This window comes from Lynx canadensis, chromosome A2, assembly GCF_007474595.2.
Source record: "Lynx canadensis isolate LIC74 chromosome A2, mLynCan4.pri.v2, whole genome shotgun sequence".
Taxonomy (NCBI): domain Eukaryota; kingdom Metazoa; phylum Chordata; class Mammalia; order Carnivora; family Felidae; genus Lynx; species Lynx canadensis.
Window position 1 is genome coordinate 161,726,232 of NC_044304.2, and position 23,220 is coordinate 161,749,451.

The following is a 23,220-nucleotide window of genomic DNA, read 5'->3' on the forward strand; positions in this document are numbered from 1 at the left end:
GGGGGGGCCAGGGCTGTCTGGTTCCTGCGTCCTGGTCTGGTGGACGCCACTGCATCAAGTGCCCCTCGGCTACACCACGAGACACCCCAGCATCTGGCACCGGCCTCGGGCATGTCCTAGAGTGAGCTCCACCCCAGGAGCTGATCAAAGGTGGTGACACTCAGTGTGGACCTCTCCCAGGCAGCAGGGGACCTCAGTGTGGACCCTGGAGTCCACTTACTGAAGCAGGACAAAGGTCAGGGGTCCTGCTTTGAAGGTGGATTTTTATTTTCCTTCTGACGATGTGTTAATTAAAATTAACTATTTTAATTTAAAAATTAATGCATGCAGTAAAACTTTAAATGGTTAAAAAAAAAAAAAGAAAAAAGACGCAAGAGTAAAACTCTTTCCTACCAGACTCCCTGTTAAGAGATAATCCACGGCTAAGAGCTTCTGTCTCCTTCCAGAACTGGAGAAGTCACGGCTTGCAGGATGAGTTGGATGGGGCAGGGGGAGGCGAGGTGGGAGGCCATGTGGGGGAAGGATGAAAGGCGGCAGGGAGGCATGAACTGGGATCACAAAACAGCAGTCTGGCCTGGCCATACCTGGGAGATGAAGAGCTGGTCAGTGATGCAGTTTCAAGGTGAGGCCAGGCCAGGCCATGGGAGGACCTTGAATGCCAAGACTATTCCATAGACGGGCTGTCAATTAGCCTGGGGTCTACTGGGCCACAGATTCTTCATAGGACCGTTAGAATTCTTGGGAAGCCCAGGGGTGCCGGGCTGGTTCAGTCAGCAGAGCACGTGACTCTTGACCTCCGAGTCATGAGTTTGAGCCCCACATTGGGTGTAGGGATTACTTTGAAAAAAATACCTATTTTTTTAATGTTTATTTTTGAGAGACAGAAACAGCATGAGCGGGAGAGGGCAGAGAGGGAGACGCAGAAAGCAGAAGCAGGCTCCAGGCTCTGTGCTGACGCGGGGCTCGAACCCACAAGCTGTGAGATCGTGACCTGTGCCGAAGCCAGACGCTCAACCAACTGAGCCAGTCAGGCGCCCCAAAAATCTTTAGAACTCTTTAGAAGCCAAGAGTGTATAGCTCTGAGAGGTCAGAGAGGGTGAAAATGGGACTCTTGAGATAGCAAGTTTAAGCTAGACCCCACTGAAAATGAGAAAACACACAAGGGGACGGTTCTCTTACCAGCAAGGATCTGGGCACCATAACTGACTCTGATATTCCAGGATGTTGGGTGTTGTTGGAAAGTAAGGTGAAAGAAGAAACTTCACCCCAGGGTCAAGATGAACCAGCCTATGCTTGTATTTTAGGGTATTGATCTCTGGTGGTTATCGTCAGGAAAACGTGTGATAAAAGCATGTTATCAGCCTGGGGCCCTGACAGCACCATTTGGGGGAGGCCATGACTGGCTCTCCATCTGCCACCAACTCAGGGAGCCACTGTGGAGGGATATCTCTAAAAGTAAAAAAAAAAATTACGTATTTTTGAGAGCGAGCAGGGGAGGAGCAGGGGGGGAGACACAGAATCTGAAGAAGCTCCAGGCTCAGCTGTCAGCACAAGCCCAACACGGGGCTCAAGCTCATGAGATCATGACCTGAGCGGAAGTCCTGATGTCTAACACCTAACCGGCTGAGCTAGCCAGGTGCCCCTCTAAAAGTAATTCTTGAGAAGAGGGATCTTGGGTGTGAGGATCTCCGTCTCCCTGCCCACTCCACCCTGTGAGGCTTCCATAAGCCGCCTTCTATAAGAATCTTCTAGTGTGATGACTGTGTCCTAAAGGTCAAGAACCTCTACTCAAACTTCTTTAGGTGTATTTTATTATTTTCATATTTACTTTTGAGAGAGAATGTGAGAGAGGGGGACAAAGGATCCAAAGCAGGCTCTGTGCTGAGGGCACCAAGCCCAATGTGGGGCTCGAACTCAGAAACCATGAGATCATGACCTAAGCCAAAGTCGGACGCTCAACCAACCGAACCACCCCGCTACCCCTGGGTGTGTTTTAAACCCACCTCATCCCTGACTGTAGTAATTTGTCTAGGTTTATTCTCTCCTGTTATAAAAGAAAACTATCTTTGATTAGTATCCCATTCAAGATTCAAGGGAGCTCCCATATCCATTCTTGGAAGTGAGAGCCAGTGTTGGTTACCCGAGCGCCCCCCCAACTTCCATCCCTAGGGGGTCAATATCCTCTAACTATAAAATGGCTTAAGTCCCCATCCTACAAATAATGTCAAAACCAGCAGCCCCTGCCCCACATCTCAAGGATGTGGGACTGAGGAAAATTTCCTTTTTCTTCATTAGCCCACGCTTCCTGGATTCTCAAGTTCAAGTATGTCTGCCTTCATGCTGCTGTCTCCTCTCAGTTCTGCATTAGCCCAGGCAGCTCCTTCCCCAGATAAGATCTTATGTTTAGTAGACTTTTATACTTTGGTGGTTACAGAGAGGGTCTCATCTCAGCCTAGCACAGCATATGGCCCAAAATTTAGACCTAAAATATCCACTATCTCTGTTCTTAAAAGACCTTGAACAATTTTCATCATCAGCAATTTCTCGGAATTCAATATCTCCCACTCTTGGCCTTGTGTCACCTGCCTCTTGGAAAAGTAGCTCTCCTCCTCCTTTGTGAGGCCCCTCACCCCCTCCCGGAGTATCCAAGGAATTCCCCAAATCCTAATTGATTAAGGAGAGCAATTTAGGTGTTTTTGTTTTTTTTATTTTATGTATTTATTTTGAGAGAGAGAGACAGAAAGAATCCTAAGCAGGCTCCGCGTTGACAGCGTGGAGCCCGACACGGGGCTCGATCATGACCTGAGCCAAAATCAAGAGTCAGATGCTTAGCCGACAGAGCCACCTGGGCACCGCACCCCCTCCCCGCTTTGAGAGCAATTTAGTTTTTTGGTTTTTTAATGTTTACTTATTTTTTTTTTTAAATTTTTTTTTCAACGTTTTTATTTATTTTTGGGACAGAGAGAGACAGAGCATGAACGGGGGAGGGGCAGAGAGAGAGGGAGACACAGAATCGAAACAGGCTCCAGGCTCCGAGCCATCCGCCCAGAGCCTGACGCGGGGCTCGAACTCCCGGACCGCGAGATCGTGACCTGGCTGAAGTCGGACGCTCAACCGACTGCGCCACCCAGGCGCCCCAATGTTTACTTATTTTGAGAGAGCGTGTGAGCAAGTGGGGGAGGGACAGAGACAGAGGAGAGAGAGAATCCCAAGTAGGCTCTACACCATCAGCACAGAGCCCCACTCGGACCTCAATCCCATGAACCGTGAGAGCATGACCTGAGCCGAAATCAAGGGTCCGTGGCCCAACCGACTGAGCCTCTTAGGCACCCCAAGAGATAGCAGTTTCTATCCTTCCAAGCCATTCCCTGAGGCCTATTTTCCCACAATTAAAATGACCAGTAAAACTCTTTTGCAAAACAAAATGCTGTTTGCTCCCTAAGAGGGATTCTTCGGCACCAGGTTTTAATCCATTTATGGGGTTTTGAATAGATTTTACATTAATAAATTCAAAATGGGTAAAAGGATATGCTTTAAAAAAAAAAAACAGACAAAACACAACTCCTTGTCACCCAGTCATTCAGTTCCTCTACCTGAAGCAGACTAGTCGACTATGGAGAAAGGGGACATTTCTGGAAGGAAGCTGGAATCATTCACACACACAAAGGTACAGTTGAACAACGAATCCTGGACATAGACAAAAATGTATCTCTCGTCTCTAATCTTTTCTATGTGTTGGGATCATTCTTTCAAACCACTTACCCCCCAAAATGGGGGACAAGGCTGTTCCTGACTCATATATGTGTAACTTCACCAGAGAGGAAAATAACCTGTCCTCTCAGCTCCAGTTAGAAAGACCCCAGGGAAGAACCCTGACTGCTTCAGCTTAGGTCATACGGCCACCCTTGGCTCAATCACTGTGGCCAGGAGGCTAGGGTGCTATGACTGGACTTGAGTCAGGTGCTTCAGCAATCACTGTCAGCAGCCTGGAATTGTCATGCAACAGGATGGCACTACCATTTCCAAGTACACATGGCTGGGGCCTAGGGAGGAGCCGTCCCCAAAGAGAAGAAGGTGCATCTATGCCCAGAAGAAGAAGGGAAAAGTGCTAGACTGACAAAGTTAACAGATGTCCACTACATGTGGACACACTGTGTGTGTGCGTGCACATGTGTGTGTGTTAACTGTCCACTGTGTCCGTACACACATATATGGGGGCCAGAGGGTGGCATGCAGTTTGAACCAAGAAGTATTCATTCGAGAATTCTCCCTGACCTGGAAGCCTAGCGTGCTCCCCAGGAGGGTGTTTATGAGCGAGAAGGGGCACACAAGACATTGTCTCTGCCATCTAGAGACTTGCAGGATAGTAAGGGGAGCAGAATAGAAAGGGTCTCAACTAAGTGGAATAAAGCCACGGTCTATAACCTTTCTTGAGTAAAAAAAAAGTGGGCATATATGCACATATATATGTTAATATGTAGGCTATAAATCATAAGCATGATAGAAAATTTAAAGGACAAGACATTTCTGAAACATTATCTCAATTTGTATTATAGGTGATTCAAAGGATACCTTTTTCTGTCACTAGAAATGAGGGGGTGGGTGAGATAATGTCTAAGGTCACCTTCAGTTCTGCATATTACATTCATATTTTACAGACGTAGAGATGAGTATACCAAGAGAGATGAATATACTAAGTATATTTTCAGACATAGAGGTGAATATACTAAGTATATTTTCTTGGTTCCTTTGGTACCACTGCCACCAATGAGAACAATTATGAGCCTTATTTAAACGTTTATTTAAAGGCCTGTGTCAAGATGTGAGTGTCATTGGGAAAGGACAAATAGGAAGCTTCTAGGAGACCAGAGAAGGTACCATTAACCTTGGTGAATTCATTGCAGCTCTAAGCTTGGACCCCGCCAAAGCACAAATGTACCAAACAGGTGAGAAATCACCTGTTACTGAATGCTTGCTATAGACCAGGCATTCAGCTATATCAACACTTTACTTACACACGTTATTCCTTTTAATGCCGTGAACAACCCTCAGGTGTGGTGTTTGTATTCCCAGTGGAAAGATACTAATTTGTGTCAGCCTTCCCTGCATGTGGTTGCCCAGTGGCTACATGGGAACCTGCCTCATCAGACTGCCCGGTGAACACAGCAGCAAAATAGAGAGTTCTAGAACTGAACCGCTTGGTGACCCCAGTATCCTATGTCCTGACATGTCTGTCTCCACAACCATGATCCATTTTTTTTCTGGGTCTAAGTTTTTGTTGGTCTGAGAAAGGAGGTCAGACCCTAGACATATGTCAACGGCTGACTAGTTTCCTCGGCTTGACCACCCTGTTGATCTGGTTAGCATGGATATCCTACCTTGTCTCGGAGGTGAGTTTATTTATTTCTATTCTCTGATTCACCATTCAGTAACCCAGAGATCTTTATGAGCACATCAGTGTGCAAGAAATGGCATGTACTGTGGAGGGACATTTTAGTGAGAGACGTAATTACCATGTAAACCAATGACAAGACGAAGTTACTTCAGGTAGTGATCATGCTGTGAAAAAATTTGATCAGAGTATCAAGATTGTGTGTTGGGATGGGCTATGGGCAGGGTGGACCGAGAATGTCTCTCTAAGGAGGTAAAGTCTGAGCTGAGCCCTGCATGCTAAGAAGGAGTCAGTTACGTGTGAACATAATTTTCTGTTGATCTTAAGAGTTTAGTTTTCTGGGGAAGAGCCTCAAGCCTATAATTCAAAGTGGAAGTCCATTGCCTGTCTCTATAGAGACAATGTGGTACAAATTAGGCAAGTATGGTTGCACTAGTGTTTTGTATTGGGTGATCAAATGGAAATGCAGTCGTGCTTTCCAAATCAAAATTCCAAAGACCTCAACTAACAGTAACATGTGGACTGGATTAAACACTTGAAAGCAGGGCCATCTTGGATTTTCCATGGCATGTGATTACCATAGTTAATAGGATACAGTGAATTGGCCTGGGCACCTTGACCCCACACTGTTGATGTGGAAAGTGTATTTCTAGTTTCTAGAAAATCACATGACAGATGAACTAATGGAATAAAACCACTTGCCATTTGGGACCGTATCTCTTTTCCCCGACGAAATGACATACTCTTCCCTCAGAGCAAAGTCTGACTTGTATACATTTTTATATCCCTCAAAGCACCTGGCCCAGCGCTCGGCACGTAGAAGAGGCCCGTGTTCGCCTTAAATTCTGAACCTACCCTTGACTTGGAGGGACAGAGCCCTTCCAAGGTCTCACAGTCTGGGCCCAAGGGCCGAGCTGCTGTTCACCCTCCGGCCGCACGGAGGCGCCCTAGAAACCCCGCGCGGTGAGGACGAGCGGTGGGAGCAGCTCTTGGCGCCGGAGGGCCGAACTCCCACAATGCACCTTGTATCAACACGGCACTGGTGGCGGCTTCGAGGAGGGGCAGGGAGCGCCCAGGGGACCGGCACGCAGCCCGAGGGTTATCAGGCGGGGCCCGGGTGTTGAGGGGCGACTGGCAGCCATGGCGGAGTCGGAGCCTACTCGGGTAAGGGTCCTCCTGGCACCGACTGGCGGGCGCGTTCGGGATGGCGGAGCTCCTGGCCGGGGCGGGGCTTCGAGGTCCGGACTCCGGTGGGGCTGGGGGTCCGGGGGGCTCCCGGGCTGCTGCTGGCGAACGCCGACCTCCTCCCGCGACCCCCGGGCTCTGCCCTCCCCCTCTCCGGCTCCTTCCGCGTCGGGCCGGAGCCCCAGCGCCACGCACCGTCGCCGAGAAACTTCTCCGAGGCTTGTTTCGTGTTCTTGGATTTGCGACCGTCCCCACACTTTTTCGTCATGTGCTTCCAGGCTGGAGAGGTGGCGCGCTTTGGAAACCCCGGGTCGCCATCTCTGCCAGCGAGCGCGCGTGGTGCCCCGGGACCCCAGGACTCACGGCCTCGCCGCATGTTCTCAGCTTGGTGTGTTTTGCTCGTTCTTTCTGTCACTCTCTCCTGCTGCAGACTTCTGTGGTTGGGTCGCGGCCACAGGGTGAAATCAGGCCGGGCTTCCTCCCTTTGGGGACAGGTATTACCCCACAGTGTAGTTGCTGCTTTTGCCTGTGAAGCTCTCGGATCTCTCTCCCTTTCCCCGGTCCCCATTCGCCCCCATTCGTCCCCATTCAGGGGATGTCAAGACACGGAGCTTGGGGGTGAAGAAAATCCCGGTTACGGAGTCAGGAAACTGGGGAACTCAGCTCTCAAATACCCATTTGACTGATTTTAGGCAACTGTGTTTACACCCTGGGCCTCCCTTTCTTTGGCTAGAGATGGAGAGTTTAGGACTGGTTTACTAGATGATCTCAGAGGATCCTTCTAGCTCTGACATTTTCTTACTAGCGGTTAATTTGGTAACACAAGGAGGTTTGCTCTGGAAAGGACAGAGGGAATTAAATTAGTTTTTGACGAAGCATTTCTGGGTCTAGAAACACTTTCAGAATGATGTGAGATCTTTGTGAGAATTGGGAGCTAAGGAGAGCCTGTGGTGAAAAGTTTACCATGAGCAGGTTAAACTTGCTCCTTTTTGATTCTTGTAGAAGGTGGGTAAGAACTAGGAGGGAAAGGATTGGAAGAGGGAAAGGACTGGAAGACTCGGAGAAGGCAGTGTTTGCTTTCAAGAAGTTACAGTTGAATTGCAGAGACACAAATGTTTATAATATTTGCCTCCTCTGACCCTTTTCATCTCAGCTGTTGTAGTCAAAGACTTGGCTTTTCCTCAAGACCAAATTGGTACTAAAGTGGGGCAGGACGACAAGTTACTAACCTCCAGAGTACTTCTTTCTGACTCGTCAGTGTCAGGGCACCGTTCCGTGCGTGTCACCAACAGACCTTGTCAAAAGAGCCTTAAAAGATCCACCAAAATCCCATACCGCCCTTTAAATAACTTAAAGATCTGTCATTGTAGAATGTATTTAAATCGTTTCGTCTGTTCTCAGATGTTACCGCTTCAGATGAGGATTCCGTACCTTTCCTTTGACACTGACCAAGTAGGCACCCTGATGAAGACAGCTAGAAACAATGGGGGGGTGGTGTGGGGGGGGCACCACTTAAATATATCTGAAACGTAAGTTAATAAAGAATACTTGGAGCCCAAAGATGAGTTCTGAGGCCAACTTGGAGGGCATTTGCTGAACATTCATCTTTGGTGTTTATGGTCCCAAAGGACCTGAAAACCAGGAGACAAAACTTAAGGGGCGGGTGTGTGTGTGTGTCTAAGAAGCTTCCTGCCCCAAATCCTTAAAGTGGAGACTTCAAAGGGCAGCATGAACTGAACGTAAGCTCTTAACTCCCAGTATTACACAGAAAATTGTGTGAAACCTTGGTGCTGGGAGATAGATGCAAGATGTCCCTTGAGAATTTATGGTGACTCTGATATGGGTTTATTGCCTGAATTCATGCTACCTGGATGGTCTAAGAAACCTCAAGCCAAGAATGTAGTTTATATTTACTTAGTTATTATTTTAAGTAGACTCCATGCCCAGTGTGGGGCTTGAACTCAACTACCCTGAGATCAGGAGTTGCATGCTCTACTGACTGAGCCAACCAGGCATTCCACCCCACCCCACCTCCCAAGAATGTAGTTTAAAGTACTGCTGTGTATCAGAAATAAACACAGATCTTCTCTGGAGGAATCTGCATTTGACTCAGACTTCAAATAATTCCCCTATATAAAATTACAGGAAAATTGAGTTAAAAAAAAAAAAAACAAAACCCATTACCAAACAAGCAATGAAAACTACAAGGAAAAGGCAGTAAAAATAATGGACAAAAGGAGACCTTCAAAGATTCTGGATATTGAAATTACATAAGAAAAACATATTAAGGGGTGCCTGGATGGCTTAGTCAGTTAAGCGTCTGACTTCAGTTCAGGTCATGACCTCAGGGTTTGTGAGTTCTAGCCCCACATCAGGCTCTCTGCCATCAGCTCAGAGCCAGCTTAGGATTCTATGTCCCTCCCCTCTCTCTGCCCCTCTTCCACTCTCTTGCACATCTTTTATATCTTTTGCGGTTTCTCTCTCAAAGTACGTTAAAAAAACAAAAAAAGAAAGAAAAACACTGAAATTCCAGAAGGAAGGTGCATGCACACTTAACACTTTGCACTGAAGGCTATATTTGATAAATAGCTAATGACTGAGGCTATTTAGGACCGATGCAAACATTAATACATTAGAAACCCAGGGGATCCCAATCCGGATAAACGGAAAAAAATCTCTACCTAGACACATAATAGTGAAAATAGAGAATACTAGACAGAATTCTTTTTTTTTTTTTTAAAATTTTTTTTTAACGCTTTTATTTATTTTTGAGACAGGGAGAGACAGAGCATGAACAGGGGAGGGTCAGAGAGAGGGAGACACAGAATCTGAAACAGGCTCCAGGCTCTGAGCTGTCAGCACAGAGCCCGACACGGGGCTCAAACTCATGGACCACAAGATCATGACCTGAGCCGAAGTCAGCCGCTCAACCGACTGAGCCACCCAGGCGCCCCTAGACAGAATTCTTAAAAGCAGCTGGAGAAAAGAGATTACCTTCAAATGAAGTGTCACTAGATTAATGTGGTCCAGCTTCTCAACAGCAACAATGGAAGCCAGACAAACTAGAATGATGTTAGTAAACTGGAAGAGAATAGGTGTGATCCCAGATTTTTATACTCACTAAAAGATCTTTTAAAGACAAGGGTAAAAAAAATATTTTCAGATGGGGGAGCCTGGGTGGCTCAGTCAGTTGAACTTCCAACTCTTGATTTTGCCTCAGGTCATGATCTCAAGGTGGGATTGAGCCATGCATTGGACTTCACACTGAGCATGAAGCCTGCTTGGAATTCTCTCTCTCTCTCTCTCTCTCTCTCTCTCTCTCTCTCTGCCCCCCCTTCCCTACTTGTGTGCCGTCTCTCTCTCTCTCTCTCTTAAAATTAAAATTAAAAAGTATTTTTAGGGGCGCCTGGGTGGCGCACTCAGTTAAGCGTCCGACTTCAGCCAGGTCACGATCTCGCAGTCCGTGAGTTCGAGCCCCGCGTCGGGCTCTGGGCTGATGGCTCAGAGCCTGGAGCCTGTTTCCGATTCTGTGTCTCCCTCTCTCTCTCCCCCTCCCCCGTTCATGCTCTGTCTCTCTCTGTCCCAAAAATAAATAAACGTTGAAAAAAAAATTAAAAAAAAAAAAAAGTATTTTCAGACAAAACTGCCATGTTACTACCAATACATTCTCAGTAAAGGAAATTATAAAGGGTATACTTCAGGTAAAAGGAAAATCTTCCCAAATGGAAAGTCTGAAAATGTAAGAAAGTATGATGATCCATGTAAATGGGTAAATCTGAACAAATATTGACTAAATAGAACAATATTTTGTGAGGTTAAAAACAAAGGCAAATTAAAATACAAGGAAGCATTGATGTAAACTTAGAAAGAGATCAGAATTCAGTTATTCAAAAGCCTTTATAAGTATGCTTACTGTAATATCTAAGATATTTGCTAAAAGACTAGAACTTGCCTGTAAAACCTGCAAGTTAGAAGGGAGAATAATAGAATAAGGAAAAAAAATCATCTACAAGAAAACAAAGACAATGAAAAGAGAAGAGAAACAGTAGAAGGTAAAAATCAATAAAAATAGATCAACAGTTACAATAAATGTAAGTGGACAGAATGTTCTAGTTAAAAGGCAATATTTGTCAAGATGAGAAAAAAATCCAACTATCTAGTTTATAAGAGATACAACTAAAAGATAAAATTACAGGAATGGTTGAACATAAAAGAATTTGAGAGACGCCTGGGTGGTTTAGTCAGTTAAGCATCTGACTTTCGCTCAGGTCATGATCTCACGGATCTTCAGCTCAGAGCCTGGAGCCTGCTTCAGATTCTGTGTCTCCCTCTCCCTCTGTCCCTACCTCACTCATGCTCTGTCTCTCTCTCTCTCTCTCTCTCAAGAGTAAATAAACATTAAAAAAAAAAAAAATTGAAAACATACCAGGCTAATATTAATCAAAAGAAAATTAGCTCAACTATATTAATATTCCTAGAGCTAGAGGGGTACTACTACTTTTATAATGGTTAAGATTCAATTTACCAGCTTGATACGACATTTCTAATATTTTGCATCTAATTACATAGCCTCAAAATATATAAAACAAAAGCTGACAACTACAAGGAAAATTCACTAGCATAGTAGAAGACTAACAAAACTTTAGTTTTTATCAAGCAGAGAAAAAATTAGTAAGGTGTGGCACATCCAATAGAACTTTCTGAGATTATGGAAATACTCTGTTTTGCACTGTTAAATATAGTTACTGTTCATATAGTCATATATATATATATATATATATATATATGGCTATTAAGCACTTGAAATGTAACTAGTATGGCTGAGAAACTGAATTTTTAATTGAGTTTCTGTTAATTTAGATTTAGATAGCTATGTGCTTCTAGTGGCTGTCGGACAGCACAGATATTTTTTTAGCCATATATCTGTCAATATGTAATATCAACATACAGGCATACCTCAATTAATTGAGCTTTGCTTTGTTGCACTTTGCAGATACTTTGTTTTTTTACAAATTGAAGGTTTGTGGCAACCCTATGTCAAGTCTCTCAGTGCCATTTTTCCAATACCATTTCCTGACTTCGTGTCTCTGGGTCACAATTTGGTAATTCTCACAATATTTTGAAGTTTTTCATTATTATTATGTTTGTTGTGAAGTTCTGTGACTGGTAATTATGACTTGCTAAAAGTTCAGGTGATGGTTAGCATTGTTTTTTGCAATACAGTATTTTCTTTTTAATATTATTTTTGAGAGAGCGCAAGCAAGAGAGGGGCAGAGAGAGATGAGGACAGAGGATTCGAAGCAGGCTCTGTGCCGACAGCAGTGAGTGTGATGTGGGGCTCAAACTCATGAACCGTGAGATCACGACCTGAGCCAAAGTTGGACGCTTAACCAACTGAGCCACCCAGGCGCCCCAGTAAAGGAAACTTTTTAAATGCACAAATAAGGAGACAATATTTGCAACACATATAGCATGGATAAAGATTAGTTTCCAGAATTTTCAGAGAAATTCTGAGATGGTAAGGAAGTCAGATAACCCAAAAGATAAATGGATAAAAGACTGAGCAAGTAGTTCACTGAAGAAATTTGAATGGCCAATAAACATTTAAAATATGCTTACCCTTAGTAATCAAGGAAAATGGAGATGGAAACCATGAGGACATGTCAATTCAGACCTATTAGGACAAAATACTAGTCTGACAGGAACACGTAATTGGGGAACATCTAGAATATGCACATACTATTGATAGGAGTGCAATTGATACAACCACTTTAGAAAACATTTGGCATATTTACTGAAGTTCAAGATGTTTACCCTATTAGCCGACAATTCCCTCTCTAGGACTATACCCTCAGGAAACTGGGCTGTGTCTGTTAGGAGCCATGCACAGTCTGGTTCATTGCAGCACTGTTTGTGATGACAGAGGTGGAGGACACGTCAGTAATGGGACGGAAAAGTAAATCGCGGTATCGGCACATTGTTATTTAGAAGTGAAAATGAATTAATTACAGCCATCTGCAACAACAGGATATTCTTAGGAGTTGTGAAATAAGGATTCTATTTGTGTAAAGTCCTAAAATATGTAAAACTAAAGAGCATACATTGTTTTGGAAACAAACATTTGGTGAAAACATGAAACAGAAAATAGTGAAAAATCAAATTCAGGATAGTACTTCAGAGGCTGTATATCTGTAACTGAGTGGTAGTTACGTGATTTGTTGCCACTACATAAGATGTATAAGATCTTATGCATTAAGTAGTTTATTTAAACTATTCAGTATTTAAAAATCATGGTATCTCAGAGTTGGAAGTGACCTTAAATATTATTTAGTCCACCTTAATCAAATACCACTTTAGGATGTTATTTCATTATTTTGTACTTCAGTCAAGCAGATTGCAGGTTCCTTAGCAAGGACTGTGTCTTATGCTTAATGGTGACGGGTTTCAGACCATAGCTGCAGTCCCATTGTATGAGACTTGATCTCAGTATAATAGAACACTCGAGCAGGACTGCCCTGGAATATCCAGAAATATGGGCAACATACGAGTACCGGTTGGTTGGTTGGTTGGTTGGTTGGTTTTTAATGCATATTTTTTTAAAAAAAAAAATTTTTTTTTCAACGTTTTTTATTTATTTTTGGGACAGAGAGAGACAGAGCATGAACGGGGGAGGGGCAGAGAGAGAGGGAGACACAGAATCGGAAACAGGCTCCAGGCTCCGAGCCATCAGCCCAGAGCCTGACGCGGGGCTCGAACTCGTGGACCGCGAGATCGTGACCTGGCTGAAGTCGGACGCTTAACCGACTGCGCCACCCAGGCGCCCCTGGTTTTTAATGCATATTTTTGAGAGAGAGAGAGTGCGAGAGGGGGAAGAGACGGACAGAGAGGGAGACACAGAATCCAAAGTGGTTCCAGGGTCTGAGCTGTCAGCACAGCCTGACATGGGGCTGGAACTCATGAACCACAAGATCATGACCTGAGCCGAAGTCAGATGCCTAACTGACAGCCACCCAGGCGCCCCAATAAGTGTACTTACTGTATTTTTCACTGCCATCAGGAATACTCTTAAATATGGAAGTTCTGTAAAAAATAAATTACAAAAAAATACATGTTTATTGTCGAAGTCAAACGATAGTTGACAAGGAAAGGTTAAAATCCCTCCCACTCATCTCCTTGAAGGTAAGTGGTGTTAACAGTTCATTGAGTATCTTTCAGACCTCCCTGTGTGCTGAAACAAACATATACTTGTATATCTTCTCTTCTTTAGGAAAGTGGGATCATAATAAATATATTTCCCGGGGAGCCTGTGTGGCTCAGTGGGTTGAGCTTCTGACTCAGGTTCAGGTCATGATCTTGTGGTTCCTGGGTTTGAACCCTGCATTGAACTCTCAGCTCTCAGCACAGAGCCCACTTCAGATCCTCTGTCCCTCCTCTCTCTGCCCCTCCCCTGCTTGCACTCTGTTTCAAAAATAAACATTAAAATAAGTCTCTTTCCCTAAAAGTTGGATTTTTAACCAGCAGTGTATGGTGAAAACTCTACTGAATCATACACATAGATCTAACTCATTATTTAAAAAAATTTTTTTTCAATGTTTATTTTTGGTACAGAGCATGAGTGGGGGAGGGGCAGAGAGAGAGGGAGACAGAATCTGAAGCAGGCTTCAGGCTCCGAGCTGTCGAACAGAGCCTGACTTGGGGCTTGAACCCGTCAACTGCGAGATTATGACCTGAGCCGAAGTCGGAAGCTCAACCGACTCAGCCACCCAGGCGCCCCTAACTCATTATTTTTAAAGGTCCTGTTTGGTTGTGCCATAATTTATTTAACCATGAACAGACATCTGGATTATTTCCAGGCTTTGACTATTCCAAAGGATGTTACCGGTAATCTCTGTGTGGATGTCAGTAAATAATGCCATTTATTTTTTTTATTTTTTTTTTTTTAATTTTTCTTTCAACGTTTATTTATTTTTGGGACAGAGAGAGACAGAGCATGAACGGGGGAGGGGCAGAGAGAGAGGGAGACACAGAATCGGAAACAGGCTCCAGGCTCCGAGCCATCAGCCCAGAGCCTGACGCGGGGCTCGAACTCACGGACCGCGAGATCGTGACCTGGCTGAAGTCGGACGCTTAACCGACTGCGCCACCCAGGCGCCCCAATGCCATTTATTTTTGTAAGGTGGATTCTGGTAAATGGGACTGCTAGGTGAGAGGGTTTTTAATGACTTTTATGAGATATTCTTCCCTGAAGTTTGTAGTAGTTTTCATTCCTTCTGGGAGTGTTATGAAAGTGCCAGTTTTATATCCTAGTCAGCTCTGAATGTAGCTCCTTATCCCTCTTTTTCAAGTTTGTCAGCCTGGTGGGTGAAAAGCAGTTTTACTTGGTTATATTTGCACTCCTGACTGCTTCTTGACCACTTGCGTTTCTGCGCTCACAATTGCTTACTTTGCAGTTTTATTTTGGGGTTGTTATCTTTTCCTTCCAGTTCATACCCTGTTTACATATATTCTCTCCCTGTCTGTTTTTTTAGACTTTGTTTATGGCGTCTTTCATGGCAGCTAACATTTTCTTCTCTCTTGGCGTTCTAAGTCGTGCTTACTGAGATACAATTTACATCTGGTAAAATTCGCTCTTCAGGCATACAGTTCAGTGAGTTTTGACAAATGTGTAGCTATCATCATGTTACCAAAATATAGAATATTTCCATCATCCCAGAAAGTGTTCCTTTGCATTCACTCTCCTTCTCCCCTCCAACCCCCTTACCCCCCACCCCCACCCCAGCCCCTGGCTACCACTCATCTGTTTTCTGTCTCTGTCATTTTGCCTTTCCTGAATGTCATGTAAATGGAATAGAGTGGGTGGCATTTTGTGTCTGGCCTTTTTCACTTAGCATAATGATTTTGAGATCCATCCATGTTGTTACATATGTCAATAGTTTGTTCCTTTTTATTGCTAATGTGTGATTAATACGTTAATTATTAATATAGTAATAATGTATTAGTATTCTATCGTATGGTATATTAGTTCCCTCGGGCTGCTGTAACAAAGTACTGCAAGTTGGGGGGCTTGCAGAGGTGTATCGTCTTCACGGTTCTGGAGGCTGGAAGTCTGAAATCAGGGTGTCCACCGAATTGGAGAATCGGATATTCCAGCCTTCTCTCATTGCTTCTGGTGCCCCAGGCGTTTTCTTGGCTTGTGGCAATAGAACTCTGACCTCTGCCTCCACCGTCTTGTGGTTGTCTTCTCCCTGTGTGTGTCTTCACATCGTCTCCCCTAAGTGCACGTCTGTCTCTGCCCAAATTTCCCCTTTCATAAGGACGCCAAATCATATTTGATTAGAGCCCACCTAATGACCTCATGTAACTTGATTATCTCTGTAAATATTCTTATCTCAAGATAAGATCACATTCCGGGGCACCTGGATGACTCGGTTGATGGAGATGAGACTCTTGATCTCGCTGTTTGAGTTCGAGCCCCATGTTAGGTATAGAGATTACTTAAAAATAATAAAATCTTAAAAAAAAAATAGTTACACAGGTAAGATCACATTCTGAGATACGGGTGGTTGGGACTTCAACATATCTGTTTGGGGAAACAAAATTCAACCCGTAACATAAGAATGGACCCTAGTTTGTTTATCGATTCACCTGGTCCGTAGACATTTGAATTGTTTCCATCTCAATAGATCGTTCCAGACAGAAGTAGCAGCTTGATTTAACCACTCTTTTCAGCCTTTTGTTATGTACAAGAGGGGAGGAATTACTCCTTTGCTCAGATCCTGACCCACCTGCCCGTCTGCCTGAAGTGCTCAGCAAGCTGCACAAAGCTGGCGGCCGAAGGGCAAGAGGGGCTCCACGAAGCTGGAGAGGAGGGAGTGAAAGTGAAAAGCAGAACATGTGATGAAATGAGTCTGTCCAAAAGCCTAGGATTTTGTTTTGTTTCATTTGTATCGATCTTTTAGGTTAAACTTTCATTTAAATCTTTTTTAGGGGCGATAGTTCAGCTTTTAACCCACATGTCCCATAATGAACTGAGTTGAGTAACTGGAGTAGGTCGGCCAAGCGTATGTTTTGAGTTTGGGGCCCGTCGGTTGCATTTTGGCCCCTGTTTCTCCAGACCCTAAGTCCTGGCCCCAGCTGTTCTTCCAAAGATACTTCCTCTCAGTGTCTTGGTCTCAGTGGATGGAGAAGCAGCCTTGAACAAAGTGTATGCCATATAAAAGAACATGAGCCTCTGGGGGTTTCGGACTGAGATCAACTTGCAGTGGTCCAACGGGGGGGGGGGGGCGGGGGATAAGAGGGAGTGGTGGGAAGACTTCCCAGATGTTGGTTTCAGTCATGTCGAGCTTCAGCTGTAGTGATTTTCCTGCTGTTGGGGACAGATCATAAAAACGAGAAGCGTAAGGCAAACGTCAGTAGACTTCATCACGTCATGTCAGTGAACATATATGAAGGATTTAGGAGGTGTTACTGTGCTAACCGCTTGGGCACAAAGATAAAGGAGTTGAGTCCTGTAGGTCCTACTGGGGATTTGTGTCTTTGTTGGTCTTAGAGAATATGCTAAGGGTGAAAAACAGGTAACAAAATATTATGTACAATGTAATTTCAACTTTGTGGAAAAATAGATAAGTTAAAAGATTAACAAAAACCTTACAGGGGCGCCTGGGTGGCTCAGTCGGTTGAGCATCTGACTTTGGCTCAGGTCATGATCTCACCCCCCTGCTTCGGATTCTGCGTCTTCCTCTCTACCCTCCCCTGCTCATGCTCGCTCTCTCTCTCTCTCTCTCTCTCTCTTTCAAAAATAAATAAACAAACATTAAAAAAAAAACCTTACAGAAATACACCAAAATTCTAACAGCTTACTTCTGGATGGTGGTATTTTACCTAATTTTTTTCCTTCTACTTTTCAGTATTTCCTCATTACAACGTACATGTATCATTTGCAGTATCAGAATGTAAAAGAGCATGCTTTAAAAAAACAAAAGTAGAAACTAGGTAGCTCTAAACACTCTTGGACCCACTGGACCCATTGTTTCCTTTACGTGATGTTTGGAAACGACACTGACCCTGTGTCTGATTCTTCAGCACAGGAGGAAACGCCGCTCCACACCTTTGACTCCTTCCATGTTGCCCCCACAAGAGACAGAGAAAAGCTCCTATTTGCAAACCACAGAGATCTCACTGTGGACCGTGGTGGCCGCCCTTCAGGCCGTGGAGAAGAAGGTGGATGCCCAGGCCGCCCGGATACAGAGCCTGGAGGGGCGGACGGGCACCGCCGAGAAGAAGCTGGCGGACTGCGAGAAGACGGCCGTGGAGTTCGGGAACCAGCTGGAGGGCAAGTGGGCCGTGCTGGGGACCCTGCTGCAGGAGTACGGGCTGCTGCAGAGGCGGCTGGAGAACATGGAGAACCTGCTGAGAAACAGGAACTTCTGGGTGCTGAGGCTGCCTCCAGACAGCAAGGGGGAGGCCCCCAAGGTAGTCCCCTTGGGGATTAAGAATTAGGCTAGATGGGGAGTCCTGCCTTTTATTCTTTAAGATTCTGACTTGCTGGCCTTTCCTTCGTAGCCGTGGCTGGAGGCGCTCACTGCGCAGTGTTTGTGATTTCAGGTGCCCAGGTCACTTGAAAACGATGGAGGGTGCTTTTCGGAGCAGGAGTGGGAGAATCTGGAGGACTGGCAGAAGGAGCTTTACAGAAATGTGATGAAGAGCAACTACGAGGCCCTGGTCTCTCTGAGTAAGTAGCAGTGTCTCCCTGGAATTCTCTTTCAGCATCTTCCATCCCTGGCCAAGTAGCTTGTGACTCAGACCACACCTGTGATTCTAGTCGGCTTTGGCTCCTCTGTCGATCTGGGCCAGGTCGAGAAATGGGAATCTCCAGGTCCTCAGTTCTCGAAGACTTTTAGAAAGGTCTTGGTGTTGCATATTGTGTATTTCTTCTCTGCGGTCACATAGTCCGTTCCTGACAGTATTTACTAGTAGATAAGATGTCATATGCATTATAGTGTAGTGTGGCCAGGGCTCCTCATGCTGTTTTTAAAACTTAAAACTGTTTGACAAGAAATCCTTTGTTACCTAAGATGAGGCAGGCAGCACAGGCTAACCAAAACATTTTCTTGGCATTTGGCTGGACTTAACATCCAATCGCTGTGAGCTCAATGTCTATTTTGTGTTAATTACAAGTGCTGCTTAATAGATGTATATCTTTATATATAAAAGACTAGCTTTTACTTAGTAAGTAGATTTTGGTAAACAAAATCTTTTAAAACTGAAGTCCATGGGGGCCCCTGGGTGGCTCAGTCTGTTAAGCGTCCAACTTCGCCTCAGGTCATGATCTCACAGCTGGGGAGTTGGAACCCCACATCCGGCTCTCTGCTGTCAGCCCAGAGCCCGCTTTGGATCCTCTGTCTTCCTCCCTCTCTCTGCTCTACCCGCCCCCACCCCCAGCTCTCTCTCTCAAAAATAAACATTTAAAAAAAAAAAAGGAAAAGAATGTTGTACGAGTGTCTCCCTCTTTCTCTGCCCCTCCCCCACTAGGGCTCTTTCTCTCTCTCTCTCTCTCTCAAAAATAAATAAACATTAAAAAAAAAAAAACTGAGTTCCGTGGAGGAATGTCCGAAAGACCAGTGTGTGGGGCGCCTTGGTGGCTTAGTCTGTAAGTATCCAGCTTCGGCTCGAGTCATGATCTCATGGTTCGTGAGTTTTAGCCTCGCGTCGGACTCTCTGCTTTCCTCCCAGGGCCCGCTTCAGATCCTGTCTTTCTCCCTCTCTATCCCTCCCCCACTTGCGCTCTCTCTCTCTCTCAAAAATAAACATTAAAAAAAAAAAGCCAGGGGGAGGGGAAGGAAAAAAAAAAAAAAAGACGTTAGAGTGGGAGAAGGCCAAAGCATAAGAGACTGTTAAAAACTGAGAACAAACTGAGGGTTGATGTGGGGTGGGAGGGAGGGGAGGGTGGGTGATGGGTATTGAGGAGGGCACCTTTTAGGATGAGCACTGGGTGTTGTATGGAAACCAATTTGTCAATAAATTTCAAAAAAAAAAAAAAAAAAAAAAAGCCAGCATGACTGGAGCAGAGAGGGAAGTAGCAAATGGGCCAGAGAAGGGACTGCTTGACCTCGGCTGTTATGTGTTCTAGTGGCAGGTTCCTCGGCTGTCCTAGCTGGGGATAATGGTGCCTGCCTTCCCTTGCAGTATGTCAGCATGGTTGAAATTAGATACCCTGAAAGGAGGCAGCACTTGAAACCCTGTACAAGTGAGGGCAGGGTGGTGCTGGGGGAAGGGGAGCGGGCTCCAGAGGCTGAATACTTGAGCCATGGTAACGCATGAAGGAGCGTGGAAGGCAGCAGCAAACTGAATAGATCTTTCTAATCGTCTCTAATTTTCCAGTTGTCCCAAACTGCCAGGGGAAAGTGGCAAGAACGGTAGCCCTTTAATCTTTTCAGCTTTTAATATCAACCCTGTGGCAGTGGTCACCTTGTTCATTGGCGACTGACCAGTGCCCAGTGAGCTTTTACTCTCTCCTGGGCTCACACTGTGCCTATTCCAACCCAGAGGTTCTTGGCCCGCCAGAAGAAGAAGCGGAGTTGGGTACGGGGATGCTGGGTGACTTGGAGGAGGAAGGCCCTGGTGATGTCCACCCAGGTGAGTGGAACCAGAATATTCCATCCCTCTCCCTACTCCCTGCAGCCTGTAATGAGCTTTCCTACTGCTAAACTGCCAAACATTGTCAGCAACCTCATCTGGTATTACTTCTTTTAGATTCCTTGATGATTTTCATTAGTTCACCTGCTAAGGAGTCTTAACTCCTTACCGCTGTGAAGGTCTTGAGTTTCGTGACCATATCCTACCTCATGCCTGCTCTACTGTAAGAGTAGTGTACGTAATAGTTCTAGTTAAAACCCACTGAAGATTGAAGATAGGGTTGGTCAGATCTTAGGGGTTGGTCAGATCTGGGTGAGAGGCAGGCAGAGCATTTATAAGCCAGGTAACTTGGGGGGAATGTGCAGGAAGATTGGTGCTGGATACGTGAATATTGAAGCTTTAGGTTTAAGGGTTTTTTTAATCACTCACATTATTTTAACACTCTTGAATTAGTACAGTTTTTATAGTGTATTTTGCCATTTTTCATAGAAATTGAATACAAATTTGTGGACAACCTGAGAGAACTATCATTTATAACATTGTTCTAGAAAAATAGCATTCAGATTTTTCTTCATGAATATAGGTTTAGTTTTGCAGGTCTTAGAACCCAGTCTCCTTCTCCTCCAAATTATCCTAATTCCCTTGATCCTGGGATGCTTTGATTTGAGCCCTTTTGAAATTCACGGATGTTTGTTTAGTTCTGAAGAAACCGAACGTGCTAGAATGTGATCTTTTTTGTTGATCTTCTTTCTCTTGGCAGCAGAAGGGGTTATGATCAAGCAGGAGATACAGTATACTCAGGAAGGCTCTGCGGATCTTCCTGGAGAATTCTCAGGCATTGCAGAAGAGCACGCTTTCCTGAGCCCAGAACATACTGAACTCTGGGGTGGTCAGGGTAGTTCCGTCTTCTTGGATCCAGGCCCTGGAGACACTAATCTGGAGGATCCCATCGAGGGCAGTAGAGACTCTGGCAGTGGCGGCACTCTGGGCTGCCCCCCGAAGCAGGAGCCTAGTAGGCAGGTGCAGCTGGAACAGCAGTGTGGCCAGGGCGTAAAGCTGAAAAGGGATGCTTCTGGCCCTTACGAATGCTCCGAGTGCGAGGTCAGCTTCCGCTATAAGCAGCAGCTAGCCGCGCATCTGCACACCCACTCGGAGCCGGGCATGGCCTCGGAGCCAGAGGAGAGCCTTCGACCCAGGCCACGACTTAAGCCCCAGTCCAAGAGGGCAAAGCTGCATCAGTGTGACGTGTGCATGCGGAGCTTCAGCTGCAGGGTGAGCCTGGTGATCCACCAGCGCTGCCACCTGCAGGACGGGCCCAGTGCTGGCCACTCTGTCCAGGAGAGGTTCTCGCCCAACAGCCTGGTTGCCCTGCCCGGCCACATCCCTTGGAGGAAGAGCCGGAGTTCCCTCCTCTGTGGTTACTGTGGCAAGAGCTTCAGCCACCCATCTGATCTGGTGCGGCACCAGCGCATCCACACGGGCGAGCGGCCCTACAGCTGCTCGGAGTGTGAGAAGAGCTTTGTCCAGAAGCAGCACCTTCTGCAGCACCAGAAGATCCACCAGCGGGAGCGGGGCGGGCTGACCCTGCAGCCGGGAAGGCCCAACGGCCTGCTTTAAGGGTGCCGGCCCCTCGTCTGTCTGGGGGGCGAAGGGGCTGGCATCGGTCCCCCTGAAGAGACACTGTGCAGAGTCAGGGACTGACTTCTTCCTGAGGGGAGTCGCGTTCATTTGCCTTCCCTTGGCCAAGCACCAGGCCGAGCCCAGACACTGTGCTGAAAACTGTGGAGGAGGAGGAGTCGGGGGCCGCGCCTCTCCCTGCCGTCTCTACCCTGCTGTGGAGCTTGCTGTCTCGGGCACCTTCACGTCTCTGGTTTTCTCATCCGGGCTGATACTCGTGGGCTGGGGTTGGCCCTCTGACCCTGCAGGGACCGGTGGCTGCTTCTAGGGCCTGTCCCAGCATCTCAGGTCTTCCCGGGAGGTTGGGTCAGGTCAGTGGAGCGAGCAGGTGGGCGAAAGTGTTCTGGGAAGCATATAACCCTCTCTTTCCTCTTCTTTTGTAGTCTCTTTGTTAATAACAAGTAGAGGACATAATTTAAATGACTGCTTACCCTGTTCTGAAGAAACTTTTTTGGAATTAGATTTTAGTTGATTTAAAAAAAAATACAGTCTGACCTTGTTTTCTAAATTTCCCGCATTGTAGAGGTTGTTCCTAACATGGGGACTGGGCCTACCCTCTAGGAGGGATTTGTTTATGGGGCTCTTCTAGCCCACCCACACTTAGGCCAGAGATCGGGGGCAGAGTGCTGGGCTCCCTGTCGTGGGGGTCCTTGGCAGTCTCACAAGGGGCTACCTGGAGCCAGAGGAGGAGAGCGGTAGGAGTAGACCCCCAAAGCCCCTGCTGAGAACAGAGTCCCTCATGGAGCCAGGAGCTCACTGCTCGGGAATCCCGGTCTCTCACCGTAATCTTCCTCTTCCCACCTGGTCCTCGCTGGGTTCTGCAGCCGCCCAGGGTAGCAGACTACTTCGTTCCTTATGGTTGTCTGACTCGTGGCGGTGGGTGTTGGAGTTTGTTCTTACTACACCAGTTGTTGAGATTGTGCAGATTACACATGTTCCAAATTAGTTCTGGGATTGACTGTTCCAGAGACGGTGGAGAAAAAGCGCAGAAATGCTTATTTCTCAGGAGTGTTGAATGCTTGCCTCACTGTTGTCTGGGGAGATGGGAGTGGGCTTCTGGGTCCTATGTGAGTGTCCCCTTTGATGATTTGCAGTTGCCTAGAATAAAACTTGCTACTAGCAAAAAAAAAAAAAAAAAAAAATGCTCACGTTGGATATTTTTCTCCCTTTGTCAAGAATACCGAGATGGAGGGGCGCCTGGGTGGCGCAGTCGGTTACGCGTCCGACTTCAGCCAGGTCACGATCTCGCGGTCCGGGAGTTCGAGCCCCGCGTCAGGCTCTGGGCTGATGGCTCGGAGCCTGGAGCCTGTTTCCGATTCTGTGTCTCCCTC

General features: G+C 46.0%; 1 protein-coding gene across 4 annotated transcripts; it reads left to right on the forward strand.

The window, feature by feature from the left end:
* The first annotated feature begins 6,433 nt into the window (after positions 1–6,433).
* On the forward strand, positions 6,434–23,031 carry ZNF212 (zinc finger protein 212). 4 transcript variants are annotated; one of them, XM_030308695.1, is made up of 6 exons: positions 6,434–6,556; positions 6,856–6,965; positions 17,665–18,049; positions 18,182–18,308; positions 20,123–20,212; positions 20,973–23,031. In XM_030308695.1, the coding sequence occupies exons 1-6, from the start codon at positions 6,533–6,535 to the stop codon at positions 21,827–21,829; spliced, it is 1,593 nt and encodes a 530-aa protein (XP_030164555.1). In that variant the 5' UTR covers positions 6,434–6,532; the 3' UTR covers positions 21,830–23,031. The 4 variants fall into 4 exon arrangements, with proteins under 4 accessions (XP_030164555.1, XP_030164556.1, XP_030164557.1 ...); XM_030308696.1 differs by having other exon boundaries at positions 20,976–23,031; XM_030308697.1 differs by lacking the exon at positions 6,856–6,965 and having other exon boundaries at positions 17,660–18,049.
* The last annotated feature ends 189 nt before the right edge of the window (positions 23,032–23,220 follow it).

Bases quoted from the DNA above. Each gene is read 5' to 3' on its own strand.
- ZNF212 (XM_030308695.1), top strand. From the start codon at position 6,533: ATGGCGGAGTCGGAGCCTACTCGG. The intron at 6,557-6,855 runs GTAAGGGTCCTC...ATGTGCTTCCAG, and splicing joins CGGAGTCGGAGCCTACTCGG to GCTGGAGAGGTGGCGCGCTT. The intron at 18,309-20,122 runs GTAAGTAGCAGT...ATTCCAACCCAG, and splicing joins CGAGGCCCTGGTCTCTCTGA to AGGTTCTTGGCCCGCCAGAA.